Raw genomic sequence first — 16,313 nt, forward strand, 5'->3', positions numbered from 1 at the left:
TTTACCCTATTATTTTCAAAATATTTTCTGACAAGATAATGTATGTATGCAATATAAAATTCAAAAGATTTGGAAGCACCGAGTTCAAGGTTATTCTATTTTTCATTTAGCAGGATATTCATGTAACCAAATGTTTTTAGTAATTAATCCACTGTAACAGCCTAATGTAGGCTAATGTTCAGCCAGCAAGCACCACTTTGTGCCATTTCCTAATAGTGAAATACTTCTATAGCAGTTAGTGTATTAACAATTCTTCTGAAACACTTTAATGATTTTGTCCCATCCTCTGGGGCTTCTCCCTTACCGCGTACAATCAAGCTGGAGCTTGGCATTGCAGGAGGCCTTTGGCTCCTGCTCTGTTACTGGAGATGGTACTTCTGATTGGTGCCCAATCTGGTAGATTTCAAATATTTTACATATCACCTCCAATATTATCACTTCTGTAATATATGGCTAACTTTTAACTGGAAAAGCACCCAATTCAAAGATCTTACCTTATCATCAGTGTTATTCTTTTTATGATCAAAAGAAAACAAAAAGGAAAATTTAATCTTTGTCAGGATGTCCTCTAATAAAATTGGTTTGCATGAACCCTCTCTTAACTCTCTCCATGTTGATAGTTTTACAGTAGGAAAAAACATTCTTTTCTAATCTTTGAGATCTATATTTAGTGAATGATGAATCTTGATTAGTTTGGAGGAAAATTCTTCACTTTAATGATCTTAAATCTAGTAATTAAAAAAAAATAATGTTGATCCTAAGTTGAATCCACATAGCATCAATTTTATCATGAAAAAGTGAGGAATTTAGTTCTCAATACCAGCAAATGGTTAGAACAATCCTATTTTGAAGTATCAATATAAAGAATTAAATTAACAGTCATAATTTCATAGAACTCCTTTGTCATTGGCAGAGAAGAAACTCTTTTTCATTTATGAGAATGAGATTTATGAGATAAGGAATCTGAGACATAGAGGAACACAGTGCCGTTATCAAACACGTAGAAGCTGAGGAGGAGTTTTACATAAAAGCCAGGTCACTCAAACCTTGATGCAGGGTTCTATTCAACAAATTATACTGCCTCCTTGGAACATTAATGCAAGTGCATTTAAGCCAAATACTTCCAACATTTAGATGGGTTTCTTTTTCTCCATGGTTCCTGGTATTTCAGAAAATGAGATGCATAGTTCTTTAGTGTAACCAGGTGCTTCGTTGTTTTAGTCACAATACTTTTTTCCTTTCCTTTTCTTTCTTTTCCTTCTTTCTTTCTTCGCTGAAACTGTAGCCCTTACTCAAGTCACAAGGAGCAATGTTGTGGCATCTGAGGGTGAGGCATATCCATATGGCAGCTTTTCAGAAGCTTAAAGTATCTGGAGGCAGACATGCAGAGCCTCTGTGCTGTACTTAATTTTAGAAACTTCTTAATTTTAATGTGTTGTCCATGGCACAAAAGAAATTTTCACTGGGAGACTTTTGTGGTGTTTGAGGTAACAACTCTTATGTTACTAGAATCCCTTAACAACAAGGCCAACAGGAATGATTCCCTCTGTCCTGAAGATTTTCTTTGGCTTTCACAGCTTCCAAAGCACTTTATAACATGGCTAGACTATATTGAATTTCCATGTTTAGATCTACACCCATAATTTAACATTTTTCTTTTTGAATTGTATAGTACCACGGCACTATAATTCAAATACATAGAAAAGCCTGAGGATCACTGCAATTCCAAATACTTGAGATCTGTAACAGGCTAAATTTTCAACAGACTCAACATGACCTTCTTAATTTTCCTTTTTTAAATGAAGGAAAAGGAAGAAAGAAATCTTCTGGTTTTTTAATCCATTTCCCCCCCATAATTTTAGGTAGTCATTTCTGTCCTATTTTCTAAAAAAAAGTATGACTAAATCCATCACTATCAAGAAACATGCACCTTCATTCTCCCCAAGGGTTGAATTTACAGGGCCTAACTTCTGCCAGCCTGGGTAGCAGGAGACCATGAACCTAAACTTGAATTTGGAGCCAATTTTGAGTAAATGAAAGCCTTGAGTCCAGATTGAAGTCTTTCTTCTAGAGAGTTATACTCCCTATTCCTTTTTACACTGCACTTTTAAATCACCTCTCAGTGATAGGTTTTAATCACATTTCTTTTTGTATCCCAACAAAATTTTCTAAAATGTCTAAATATTGTTTTCAGGGGTAGCCTAATATTCTCTTCTAAGACATCCATCCATATGTATATACCTCAACTGGATTACTAGCTCACTGATCAGAGGCCTTTAAATACATACATACATATATGTATAATATCCGTTTATATGACATACGGTACCTCAAAGTATCATTTTCTCCTCCACACTACAAGCCATCAGAGCTATAGATTGATGTTTTAGACCCCAAAATTGGCAAGAGATGTTTTTGATTAGTCAAGAGTCATTGAACATTAAGACAAGTTGGAAACCAAACTCAACATTCGGAGCCAAATCTAGTCAGCTGCCATCATTTGGACACTATGTCTTCATTTTTATAGTCTTTGTTTCCAGTTAATTTATAAAATTAAGAAGGTTAAGTATTGTAGAAGAACTGCATGGGGCTAATAGAGTGTCCAGATGAAGTTCAAGTAAGTATTACTTGCCAGATATACTTGTAATATATCTATGACACTTTTTGTGAGAATATGAAAAACACTCAGCTTGTTTTTGTTAGGATTAATCCTTCATCACCAGAGAGGAAAATTGCATTACTCTTACTTTTACTGGAAAAAAAAAATGTTTATGCATGGTACATTAATTATAAGTTCCTAATTTACTTGTATATGAGTAGCCCACAAAGATCAATGCTACATATTTTTATTTTCACAAATTGTCCATTGATGGAGAAAGCTTTGATAGCATTTGAGTGCTTTTGGTACTTTGCGGTGCTGTTCAAAGATATTTAAAAAACAGATTATAGATGCTTCCTTGTTTAAATCCTTTAGGGGTTTTTCACTGCAGTTAGAATAGAATTAAAATGCCTTTTCATGGTTCTCTACCCACTTTTCTGATCTCTGATTCACTTTTCAGGTCTAGGGGTCAATAAGAACACACGCCCTGTGGTGAGAAATTTGACCTGGTTAAGGATAAAAAGAAGTCAGCAATAGCTGAAGCATCTGATGGAATTCTCTAGTTCATATGATCCACCCTGGCCTTTTTGCTAGTTCTTGAGCTCATCAACCTTATTCCCACCCTTGGACTTTGCACTCTTTTCTTTGATGAAAATGTTCTTCCCCCAGACATTCTATATGACTGAATTTTTGTTCACTTGTGACATCTCAGCTCTATTTGTGCCTCTCCATAGAGCTCTTTCTTGACACACCTTTCTAAAAATTTTGTTTTCCATTTTTTTTTCTTTTTATCCTGTTTTATTTTCTTTACAGCCTGTAACACCATCAGAAATGGTTTGCTGTCTACATTCCAAACTTCCTTGTCCTCCCCACTCTCTGTATCCCCTTGCTAGTAATGTAAGTTCAGGAGAGTCAGGCTCTCGTCTGTTTTGTTCACTCTGTATCCCCAGCTCCTAGAGCAGTGTCTAGAATAAAGTGTGCATTCGGTAAATATTAGTTGAATAAATGAAGAATGAACAAATAATTAAGTGGCTGTAAAAATAGTTCATAAAGAGAAATCTGCTTTATTGGGTTAAAGCAGCTAAGACAAACTAGGAACAAAGAGGGTGGACCTGAATTCAGTTCTTTATTCCACTGAGTCTTTTCATGTGTATTGGGGCATGTTTCTTTCTTTTTTTTCTTTTTTTTTAATTATGGATTAAAATGCTAATTTTTTTCATTATTTTTTTTATGTTCAATTAGCCAGCATATAGTACATCATTAGTTTTTGATGTAGTGTTGAACAATTCATTAGTTGCGTATAACACCCAGTGCTTCTTAACCTCAGTGTCTGTTTCTTTATCTATAAAACAGGGATGTAGAGTTCATGGGAAAAAAATAGATGAATTAGTTGGTGAAATGACTGAGATTCATCATTTTTCCAAATGTATCTCAGTCAAGGAGGCTCTCCTTTTGAATAACAAATTCGTATGCAATATGTTGGAAAAGTTGAGGTTATATTATAAGACGTGCTAATAGTTTAATAGCCTTGCAAAATTTAAAGTAATATTTTGCTTCAAAAGAGCACTTCACTAGAAAAAAAAAACATGAAAGTATCCCTTCAGAGTTTTAACTTACTCATGTCGCAGATACCTTTTATTTTGCTTATTTTATTTTTTAGTTAAAAATTGGAAAAGATCTGAAATAAATTTTTAAAAAGCAAACTGTGATATTTTTTCAGGAAAGGTGAAATTGCACTTGATTTCAAATGACCCTTTACAACAATTAATCTATATTACTGTAGTCAAAAAGCTGAACTAAGAATATAATTACAGACATCATTAACATCAAAGTTTTAATAGTTTCTCTATGAAGAGGCAAATAATCAGGCTTGGACATGCCAAAATCATGACTTATTTCTTCAGTTCATTCAACACATATTTGTTTAATGTCTTCAGTGTGTTAGGTACTATTGTAAATGTATTGGGTAGGTATATCAGTGAATTAAACAAAGATTGTTATTCTTCTAGGGCTTAAATTTTAGACAGGCTGTTTATTCTATGCTTTGCTTCCAGCTTGCTCCATAGCTTTATACCTTTCTCCATTTGTTAAGTATGACTCAGAGGATTGATACAGAAAATTTGGGTGGCTTTTAAATATCATCTAATTACTGTTGACTAAAATTAGCTACAATGTGTTCTTTTGAGGTTATATACTAAATACCAATATAATATTAATATTTTGGAGACCATCTGGTTTTTAGACACATCTGCTTTGCAAATCTGGACAAGTTGTTTAATTTGATGGGGCTGGATCAAATCTATAAGAATTGGGCTATTTCAAAGAAGAAGAAAAATTGTGGATTTGCTGAGACAACGGACTGTATTTTAGATTGTAGTAGTCTACTTTGGCTATAGTCCTTTTAAATTTCAGCCTATATTTAATTCCATTAGAAATATATATCTACTTCTTATGGATAATGGTTGGGTGGAGTGGTTTTGACTTAGTCTGTTTGTTTTCTATGAGTCTAGTAATTGTAGAATTTATAATATACTTTTTCCTTCCAAGGATTTTGCAGTCCTTCACACACCTCATTTTATTTATTCAAAATTTCTTCCATGGGGTAGAAAGGATGGACATTTCTAGTCTCAAATAATAACTTAAAAAATTAAAACCCCTGGTAGGGATTAAATGTACTTAGCAACAAATTTGGTAAATGAATGTGGTAGTTATAATTTGAAGCTTAGTGAACTTTCTAGTGAATATTGGTACCATTCATACTATGATTCTTTTTTCTTTCAAGGTTTTATTTAAATTCTAGTTAGTTACAGTATAGAGTAGTATTAGTTTCAGGGGTAGAACCTTCATGTCTCTTCTGTAGAGGAGTGTATTTAAGTAACTGAATGGCGCTAAGAAGAGAGGTTTAAACTATATAAAAGGCTGGGCACTTCTGCATAGCTTTTCACCACGCTCCATAACCATAGCTTTGACTCTTACTTGACTCATTGTCCTATCGTGCTTGCCTCCTTGAAGTTTGGAAGAAAATGAGTATATGGTGTACAAATCAATCACTAGAAAAAAATACTGTTCCGTTGTGTTTCTTTTTTTTCTAAGATTTTATTTATTTATTTGAGAGAGAGAGAGAGAGAGCCACTCCCATGTGAGCAAGTAGGGAGAGGGACAGAGGGGGAGGGAGAAGGAAAGGGAGAGAATCTCAAACAAGATTGCAGATTCTCAGCACTGAGCACAGGGCTCAATGTAGGGGCTTAATCTCACCACCCTGAGATCATGACCTGAGCAGAAACCAAGAACTGCAAGCTTAACAACTGAGCACCCAGGCACCCCTCCATTGTGTTTCTTAATTATGGTGAGAAAAGGTTTTAGTTAATTAACTTACCTGTTTCTCCAAAGGATATAATCTACTAAAAATCTCTATAATCTACTAAAATTGGGTATTTAAAATGTGGGGTTATTTGAAACCATGGCAAATAAGAAAGTGAAAACAGTTCTTTCCATTAAGCAAAATTCTGTCATATCCAAGTCCCCAAAAAAGAATGGCATTTTTCTATCTACAGAAGATGTCATGAATATACCGAAGAGAATTATCTATAACTATAATGTTCTTTAAATTTTTTGAAGTCCAACAAATACTATATTATATTTTGCCAAAGGTAAATTATCATTTTACATTATCTAGTCACAGTGTAAGAGGTTAAATTTTGGGGCCTTATATAAATTAATCATTATGGAATCTTTAGAGGACATCTAATGTGTAAATGAAGGGCTGAAGCAGTTCTATTAAGCGCTTCTTTAAGTTTTAGTTAAACCTCAGTCAGAGCTTTATTTTCCCTTACTAATTTGCTAGTGATTATGCAACTTCAGAGTGACAACTGTTGTAGCATCATCAGACAGTCTAACATTTGCAAAAGGTTAATTATCTGAAAACTTGAGACTTACCCGAAGGTTTAAAAAAATATTTTTGTCTCAGTTTTTAAAAATATGTGCATATTTATTGAGCTCCTTAATGCATGTTGTTTCCAACCAAGTAAATCTATTTTCAAAACAGAGATTATTTAAGAGATTTGGCTTATTTTTCTTTTCTTGGTGAATGTGCCAAAGGTCTGTTTTCTATAAGACGTGTGTCTGTTTCAACTTACTATTTTGATTATGAGTAGTTTATTATCCAGATAGATCTTCAAAAATAGAATATTTGCTAAAGAATTCTTATGTATTTGGTTGAGTACATATTTTAGAATTATTTAGGATTTATAAATAGCCTGTAATATAATATTGGGAACACGTTAAGTATAACATATAATGCTTTAATAAAAAGGAAAGAAAAAAGATGATAATGTTCTAAGCATTTCCAATAAGGAAGTGAGTGGGTGGAACATCTTCAAATGCTGATTTGGCTTCCCTTAGAACAGTGTTAACGTCTTTATATTTAACCGACCCAGGTTCCAGCATTTACAGTACCCACTTAAGTTTGTGCAGTCTCCCAAGTTTTATTACTTTTTATGAATACTGCCTTGAGATTCTGACTTCCACACTTTGACTTCTACCTTTTTATATTAGGGGCGTGAACTTCCTGGGGGGCAGTTCTTTTATGTATGAAATTGCTCAGAGTTTCCATCTGCTTTTACTTGACTTGTGGTCTTGAAGATCATGCTTGGCCCATGGGATATTACAGTGTGCCGAGAGGATGTGGAGTTTTGTCAGCCAGTGAAATATGTCTGTTTTTTTTTTTTTCTTTTTCTTTTTTCTTCAGCAGCTTTCATACACTCCTCATCCTGTGTGGTCTTCACTAAACTGAATTTTTATTTAACAGAACTACTCACCCTCTTTATCATCTTCTATGACTTGGTCTTTTTTAAGGAGAGGGTGTGTGGAAGTAACATCTGAGCCAAAAAACTGTAATGTTGGCAATAGGAAAACCTAAAACTGAAAGCTTAAAGTAGGTTATATATGAATGTGTTCAATATTCACAAATGTGTATTTTGTAATGCAGAAGAGTATCATATTTCAGATATGTACAACTGTCAAAAAAAATTCTCATGCCAACAGTAGACTCCAAGTTTTGTCTGTGATCCAAATGACTTTTTTGCTTGTTTTTAGGCACTACTGCAGTCTTCAGTTAAGCAACAAGTAGAAGCTATTGAAAAACAGTACATTTCTGCAATTGAGAAACAAGCACACAAGTGTGAAGAGTTGTTAAATACTCAGGTAATAAAATTGCACATCCATTATGTATTTATACTTTTCTTCTGACTCTCCTCCCCTGAGAGCTCTATAACTGTTTATTCAGTTTCGTGCCATTTACTTTCCTTGGTGTATTTTGGAGGAAAAAAATATGCTTATGTAAACTTAATGTTAAAGTTTGGGAATTTTATGAAAGACTAAAAATAGAGCTGAAGGCCTAAAATATGTGGCTCTCCCACAAATTAATCATAATTCTTATGTTAATTTCTGTGTTTAAATATTATTCAACAAATGACAGAGGCAAAGAGATGACTATGAATGTATTATGGCATGTGAAATGATTTTTAGGAGTATAAGATTTATAAATAGTATTTGAATTTTGAAAGGCACTTATTCATGTTTGAGTTACCTTTCGTTGCATGTAGGCATTGGTCACTATTTGAATTTTTCACTGAATTTTTTGTTTCTTTTCTTGATTTAATGTTAAAGACATGATTAGCTGATTTACACTGAACAATCAGTTGAAGAGCACTTATGGAGGTGTCGTAGTATAAGTAATATATTCAAGAAGTTCCCAACAACACTTTTAAATAACATAAAATTTGGTAGGTGAAAATAAAACCAGCTTTATTTAACAGAACTTTCTTATATCATGGGAAGAAAATATACTAAGAATTTGGAAAACAAAGTTAGGGGTAGAATTTAAATGGAGACTTAATAAATATGCCACCCCGTCTCCGAGATCGGAGTCAATTGTATTAAATTTTTTCAGTGTCATTTTAATAAATGGCTTGAAAGAGGAAATACACAGGGAATTTTATAAATTTGATATAACAATTATATTCTTTTGGGTGATGAAATACCAGGTCATCAGAAGTATGAAGTATATGACTTTATAAATGGACAGAAAAATCACAGTAATGAATTAAGGTCACAGAACTGTGAACAGCAGAAAGCATGTATTAGCCAAGGCAGGCCAGGTTATACCCTAAATTCTCTGGCTTCAGACAGCAAAGATTTATATCTTATGCATTCTATATATACACTGAGGATTGTCTTGGGGCTTGGTCCCAGGTCATTCTCACCCTAGGAACTGGCCTGGTAGTGTAGTTCCTATGTGGAACATTACCTGTGATCATTGCAGAGTGAAAAAGAGCCCAGTCAAATTTTCTAAGAGTAATTCAATATTCTGGACTGGAAATGACACTTCTACTCTCAGTTTATATCCATACTGCTTCACCTCATCATAATGGGGCCAGGTAGTGAGATCCTACTATGAATCTGAAAGGGAGTGAGCAGGAAATATTTGGTAAGCAGCATTAGTCACAGCACGTTTGGCTCTTCTGGTTGCCAAATATTCCCAATCTCCATCTTACGAGCAGATTTACTCAACTGTCTCCTTGGGAGAAAATCCAAAAGTTCTGACCAGCTATGGCCACAATCTCAAAAGTCCAGAATCTTTAGATGATAGGTAGGGAATGACGTACCACAGTCTCTACATTATCAGGTGCAGATATATAGTCCCCTTTGACCTAAAGAATTAGAAACTAAAATATGTAAACAATGAATCATGGGACACTACATCAAAAACTGATGATGTACTGTATGGTGACTAACATAATAAAAAAAAGTTATAAAAAAATAGAAACTAAATTATGTGTTGTTTACCTTCAGCATATTTGGTATACAGTGGCAAGATAAAGGTATTTACTATAAATACTCTCAGTAGGAAGGATGAAGAATCAGAGATGCACAGCTATCATTAGTATGTAGCAATTCTAAAATCTCAATGGACAAGATTAAATAAGATCTCTCCTATGGGAATAGGATTGATCTTTGACCATGATTATCTGTATAGGGTTTAGGCACAGAGTTTCTAGTCCATTGTTCTTTGTGATCGTATAGATTTTAAATTTTTCAGTAACTTTGTTGGCTATATCTGAGTATTGGTGATTATACCATTTCTCAGCTTGCTTTTTGACTGTAGAAAATTGGGAGACATGGGTTATTTTATTTTATTTTATTTTTTTATGAATTCAAAGGACAATTTTTTATTTTTAAAAAATAGCCTGGAATCCTGTGGGGCTGCAGCCAGTGTACTTTTTTTTTTTATGTTATGTTAATCACCATACATTACATCATTAGTTTTTGATGTAGTGTTCCATGCTTCATTGTTTGTGTGTAACACCCAGTGCTCCATTCAGTATGTGCCCTCTTTAATACCCATCACCGGGCTAACCCATTGCCCCACCCCCCTCCCCTCTAGAACCCTCAAGTTTGTTTCTCAGAGTACATAATCTCTCATGGTTTGGGGAGACACAGGTCATTTTAGATAGCAAATAGTGACAGTTCAGGGTAATGGTTCTTTTGGCTCCTTACCTGTTTGCTTACAATCAGCTTCATTTGTCAAAGGAAACCCACAGTTATTTTAGAGACCTATTGCCTACATTTAATATGTTTATATACTTTTCACCCCTATACTTGCCTGTTTGTGTCGTTCTCTTTTTTTCTGATTAAAAATAACTTCATTTATCAAACCTGGGTTGAAGAAATTTCAATGGTCTCTTTTCTCCAAACCATTTGTTCCAAATGAAAGTATATACAGGACAGTCACAGCCTTATTGGGTCTGTGCTTGGAGACACTAATGGATTGAATCTTCAACAGTGGGTGTGGCTAACATACACTTGGTTTAAGACTTGCTGTAGGTTGAATTTAGTTGGTCTTTGTTGCTCAAAGACCCTCTCAGTTGTTTCTTTTAGAAGTTGAGGTTGAGAAGGTGGTTATTCCTGCAAGTCCTCAAATTTCTGAACTTTTTCTGTTCCCCGTAATTCAATTCTTGTGAATTGTCTTTTCTTGTGAATTCATTGCTGAACTTGTCTTTTTCTTACGATGCCTTGTCAAAAATAGCCAGTAGCAGAGCTAATAAATGAATTCATCACAGTAGTAGGCTAAAAGATTAACACACAAAAATCAGTTGTGTTTCTATACACCTTTAATGAATATTCAAAAAAGAAATTAAGAGAGCAATTCAGTTTACAGTAGCATCTTAAAGAATAATATATATAGCAGTAAATTTAACCAAGGAGGTGAGAGACTTGTCCACCGAAAACTACAAAACAGGACTGAAAGAAATTAAAAATAACCTAAGTAAGTAGAAGGACATCCCGTGTTCATCGTTTGGAAACATTGGGTGAGGAGCACTCCGGGATTACCACAGGACATATAGAGGACCAGAAGCAGTTCAGTATAATGAAATGCTATTTAAAAACTAAACACTAAAACGGGATATGATTACTAGGTAAAATCACATAAAGTGTAGAAATGGTGATCCCACACTTGTTTCTCTAATCATATTTCATTAGATGCCATTTGAAATTTGAAGTTAGTAAATTTAATTTAACAAAAATAATACTGGATGGTTCCTTAGAAATAACTTAGTTTAGCCTTTGTATGTGTGTGTGTGCGCACGTACATGCATACCTTTCTCTCTCTCTCTCTCTCTTTCTTTTTCAAATTAAGAATTTAAGGGAAAAGCAAGTAAACACGCATTCAGAGTAATTACAAGCAGGTGCTCTGGAATCTGACTGCCTGCCTTTGTCACTTAACTGTGTTACTATGGAATGTCCTTAGCCTTTCTGTGCCTCATTTTTCTCATCTTTAGAATGTATACACAAGTAATTCCTACCTCATAGGATTGTTAGGAGTATTATATGACATCAGATTTGCATAGTGCTTAGAATAGAACCTGGCACATTCTAGGTGTTCAGCTGATATGGACTGAATTATCATCATCTTTGTTATTCTTGGTCACAATATTCTTGGTCAAGGTACGGCTACTCCCTTGTCTAGTATTTGAATGCTAGGCCAACCTTTTGTGCATCCCTCTCTTCCTTATTTAATGAGGGCCTTTTATATGACTGATGTTCTGCTGGATTATATGGATGTAACATGAGCAGGACACAGTCCTTCTATTAATATTAAGCAGGTGGAAACCAACAATATGATTGTAAAACTGTGGTAAGTTATGATGAAATAAAAGTTATATTAAAAGGGTATATAATTCCTTCATATTGGGTGAGGGACCACTTATTGGACTAATGATGAGATCTTTCAGGGTTCATGGGTCTGAGTGAGGTCGGAACTGAGAATTTCGCCTGAGACAGGTAGATGGAATAGCATATTCACAATCTATTAAATGAGGGAGTATAACATAAATGTTTGACAAGGGGGGGTGAGGCTATTTGAGACTGCCAAATGAAAGATTATTTTATGCCATGAAAAGGATAATGAAGGACCTTGTCTGTCACGTTTTCTGACAGGAAATTGAGAGCTGTTAAAAGACATTAACTAGAGAAGTGACATTTATTCAGATTTGCATTTTAGAAATATTACTCTGGTAAAGTTTAAAAAACACTTGATGGGAGACAGTATTAGAAGCACATAAATCAGTTAAACAGCTATTACAGTTATCCTAGTGAGAATGGTGATGGCCCAAACTAAGGTGGGTGTGTGGGAAAGAGAGATTTTGACGGTTTTGAGTCATATTAAGGGAACAGAAACCAGAGAATTTGTGGGAATAAAAGAGAGGAAGTAAATGTTGATTGATAAAGGATATATTTACACATACACAAACACACATTTTATATACATAAATATGTATTTATATACATGAATATATTTTTGTGGATGGTGACCAGATCTTTGGTTTTGGCAGTTCACTGAAATAGGAAACTTAAAACCTGCAGCATGGTTAGGGTTGAAAATTTTGTGTTTTGGACACGTTGAGCTTGTAGTGCCTGTGGAATATTCAAGATCAGAGTACATAAGAGAGTTGAATACGGAGTTTGGAACTATGAGAAATCTGCTAATGGATGACTTTGGAAGTCATAAGTATATAGAAGGTCGGTGAAAGTATGTCTGTGGATGAAACCAGAGACTGTATAGAATGAGAAAATAATTCCACCTAGGGTCCTGAGGGACCTCAATATATAATGGATAGGCTAAGAGAGCTTATGAAAGAAACTATAAACTGGCAAGAGAAAAAGGAATAAACCAAATGCCTACTATACCTAGGTCATGGGAAGAGAGAATTTTATTAAAAAGTGAGTGGTTAACATTTTCAAATAAGTAAGGTATAGATTTACAGATGACTGCTGGATAGGACAGCAAGAAAGTGTCATTTTAAAAAGAATAGTTTTGGTGGAATGGTGGATGAACAAAGTAGATAATCAGATGAGAAAAAAAAGGAGATGAAACAATAGAAACAGAAGACAAGTCTTTGGGAAGCTTATATGATGAGCATAAGAGAGCAGTACTGTAGGTGGAGGGAGCTATGAAGGGGAAATTTTTCCCCCTTGTATTTTGGCCTGGAAGTTGAGCTTATTTAAGCACTTATGGGCAAGAGCCAATCTAGAAAGACTGAAGATTTAAAAAAGAAAAAAATTGATAGACCAGAGTCCTCAAGAAAGAAGTAGTGAGTGGAGTTTAATCTTTATTAGATGAGCAAGTATTTGCATGCATGCAAGTGTGAGTTTGTGCGTGTGGGTGGAGGGTTGTATAGGTGCATAGAAATAAATATAATTTTAAATATTATTCATACTTTTGAATTATAACATTCATGAATTTTATTTCTGAGTTCCTCTCCATCAGCACTTGTAAAATCCAAATTTCTGTGAAGGATATGTACAATATACTATTTATAATCTCTTAAGTGCTATTAACAGATATATATGTGGAATGTTACCCAAGCACACCAAATAAGCTATCTGTATTATTCCACTGTCCTTAAACTTGTAAAAAAAGAAAACTGAGTTTGTCTTTTTCCTGCAATGACTTGTCAAAAATGTCAGAAAGTGACCAAGTGACCAACACATGTTTTTAACATATTATCTTCCAGTGTTTTCCCTTAGAACTATAAGTACTCATTTGAATTGAGTACAGAATGTAAATGCCATGAGAGTTATGTCTTTATTCTATATTTTGCTATATCCCCAAAACCTATCAATTTTTTGGTATATGCTCTGAGTATAGTAAAATAGACTTGTTATTGAGAAATGTATACATCCATATATCCATTGTTACAATCAAGATATAGAACATTTCAATCAACCCAAGAAATTCTCTCATGTCCTTTTACAGTCATCCTCCCCTTAATAGCCCTAGCCCCAGGCAACCACAGATCTACATTTTCTCACTATTGATTAGCTAGCTTTTATAATTTCATATAAAATGAAGTAAATTGTGAATTTTTTGATATCTACTGCCTTTGGTTCAGCATGTTTTTTGAGATCATGTGGTTACCTGTATTAGTAATCTATACATTTTGATTGTTATGAGTAGTATTCTGTTGTATGGATATACAACATTTTGTTTATCCATTCACTTATTCCTGGACACTTAGATTGCTTAATGTTTGGGGCTTCTGTGAATATATTTACATAAAAATCTGTGTGGGAACATACGTTTTTATTATTATTTAAAAATATTTAGGTATGGAATTGCAGGATCATATGGTAAGTGTTTAACTTTACAACCAACTTCCAAACTGTTTTCCAGAGTTTCTTGACATTTTATATTCTCATTGTAATGTATGGGAGTTCTCTTTGATTTGAAGCCTATCAGCACTTGGTTTTGTCAGTGTTTTTCATTTTAGCCTTTTGTTTTCTTTTGAATGGGGAATGGCATCTCATCTCACTGCATTTATCTGAATAATGATTGATGATAAGCATCTTTTCATGTGCTTACTTACCATTTGTGTATTTTCTTTTGTGACGTGTATGGGTTTTTTTTTTGTATGTTTTAATCTTTCACTTATTTTGTTGTCTATCTTCATAATTTTAGTTGTTTTTTATAAATTCTAGATATAAGTCCTTTGCCATAATATGCATTATGAATATTTTCTGTTTCTGGTTTCCTTTTCACTTTCTTGATGGTATCCTTAGATGAATAAAACTGTTTAATTTTGATGAATTCAAAGTTATCATTTTTTCTTACATATCATACTTTTGTTGTTGTATCAAATCTTTGCCTAACCATAAGTCACAATGATTTTCTCCTATATTTTCATTAAGAAGTTTTATATATTTTCTTAGGTTATGTATGTGATCCATTTTTTAATTTGCTTGGGGATGTAATGAGATAGTCAAAGTTTCCCCTCTTCCAGTGACCTCCAATATGAATATCCATTGATTTCAGCACCATTTTTTTTTTTAACAGAAGTCTCTTCTCCTTCAAAAATTTCTAGAACTCATATAGGAATTCAGGAGAGTGGCAGGATATAAAATCAATGCACAGAAATCGGTTGCATTTCTATATGGTAACAATGAGACAGAAGAAAGAGAAATTAAGTAGTCAATCCCATTTACAATTGCACCCAAAACCATAAGATACCTAGGAATAAACCTAACCAAAGAGGCAAAGGATCTGTACTCAGAAAACTATGGAACACTCAGGAAAGAAATTGAGAAAGACACAAAGAAATGGAAAAATGTTCCATGCTTATGGATTGAAGAACAAATACTGTTAAAATGTCTATGCTACCTAGAGCAATCTACACATTCAATGCAATCCCTATCAAAATACCATCAATTTTTTTCACAGAGCTGGAACAATCCATCCTAAAATTTGTATGGAACCAGAAAAGACCCCGAGTAGACAAAGGAATGTTGAAAAAAAAAACCAAAGCTAGAGGCATCACAATGCCTGACTTCAAGCTCTATTACAAAGATGTAATCATCAAGACAGTATGGTACTGGCACAAAAACAGATACATAGATCAATGGAACAGAATAGAGAACCCAGAAATGGACCCTCAACTCTATGGTCAACTAATCTTCAACAAAGCAAGAAAGAATATCCAATGGAAAAAAGACAGTCTCTTCAACAAGTAGTGTTAGGACAGTTGGACAGCCACATGCAGAAGAATGAAGCTGGACCATTTCCTTACACCTACACAAAAATAGACTCAAAATGGATGAGAGACCTAAATGTGAGACAGGAATCCATCAAAATCCTAGAGGAGAACACAGGCAGTAACCTCTTTGACCTCGGCTGCAGGAACTTCTGGCTAGACACATCTCCAAAGGCAGGGGAAACAAAGGCAAAAATGAACTATTGGGATTTCATCAAGATAAAAAGCTTTTGCACAGCAAAGTAAAGTCAACAAAACCAAAAGACAACTGACAGAATGGGAGAAGATATTTACAAATGACATATCAGATAAAGGGCTAGTATCCAAAATCTATAAAGAACTTATCAAACTTAACACCCAAAGAACAAATAATCCAATCAAAAAATGGGCAGAAGACATGAACAGACATTTCTCCAAAGAAGACATGCAAATGGCCAACACACATGAAAGAAATGCTCAACATCACTTGGTATCAGGGAAAGACAAATCAAAACCACAATGAGATACCACCTCACACCAATCAGAATGGCTAAAATTAACAAGTTAGGAAACGACAAGATGTTGGCAAAGATGTGGAGAAAGGGGAATTGTCTTACACTGTTGGTGGGAATGCAAGCTGGTGCAGC

At 34.2% G+C, this 16,313-nt stretch overlaps 1 protein-coding gene across 11 annotated transcripts in view; it reads left to right on the forward strand.

The window, feature by feature from the left end:
- The window catches only part of CCDC91 (coiled-coil domain containing 91), a 360,167-nt gene that overhangs the window by 193,988 nt on the left and 149,866 nt on the right, over positions 1 to 16,313 (forward strand). For 9 of the 11 annotated variants that reach the window (XM_078075819.1, XM_078075820.1, XM_078075821.1 and 6 more), the window contains one exon: positions 7,694 to 7,801. The exons of the other annotated variants lie outside the window; for them this stretch is intronic. In XM_078075819.1, the coding sequence (XP_077931945.1) occupies positions 7,694 to 7,801 (108 nt within the window). The remainder of the gene's footprint in view (positions 1 to 7,693; positions 7,802 to 16,313) is intronic. 11 annotated transcript variants of the gene reach the window in all.

This window comes from Halichoerus grypus, chromosome 6, assembly GCF_964656455.1.
Source record: "Halichoerus grypus chromosome 6, mHalGry1.hap1.1, whole genome shotgun sequence".
NCBI classification, from domain to species: domain Eukaryota; kingdom Metazoa; phylum Chordata; class Mammalia; order Carnivora; family Phocidae; genus Halichoerus; species Halichoerus grypus.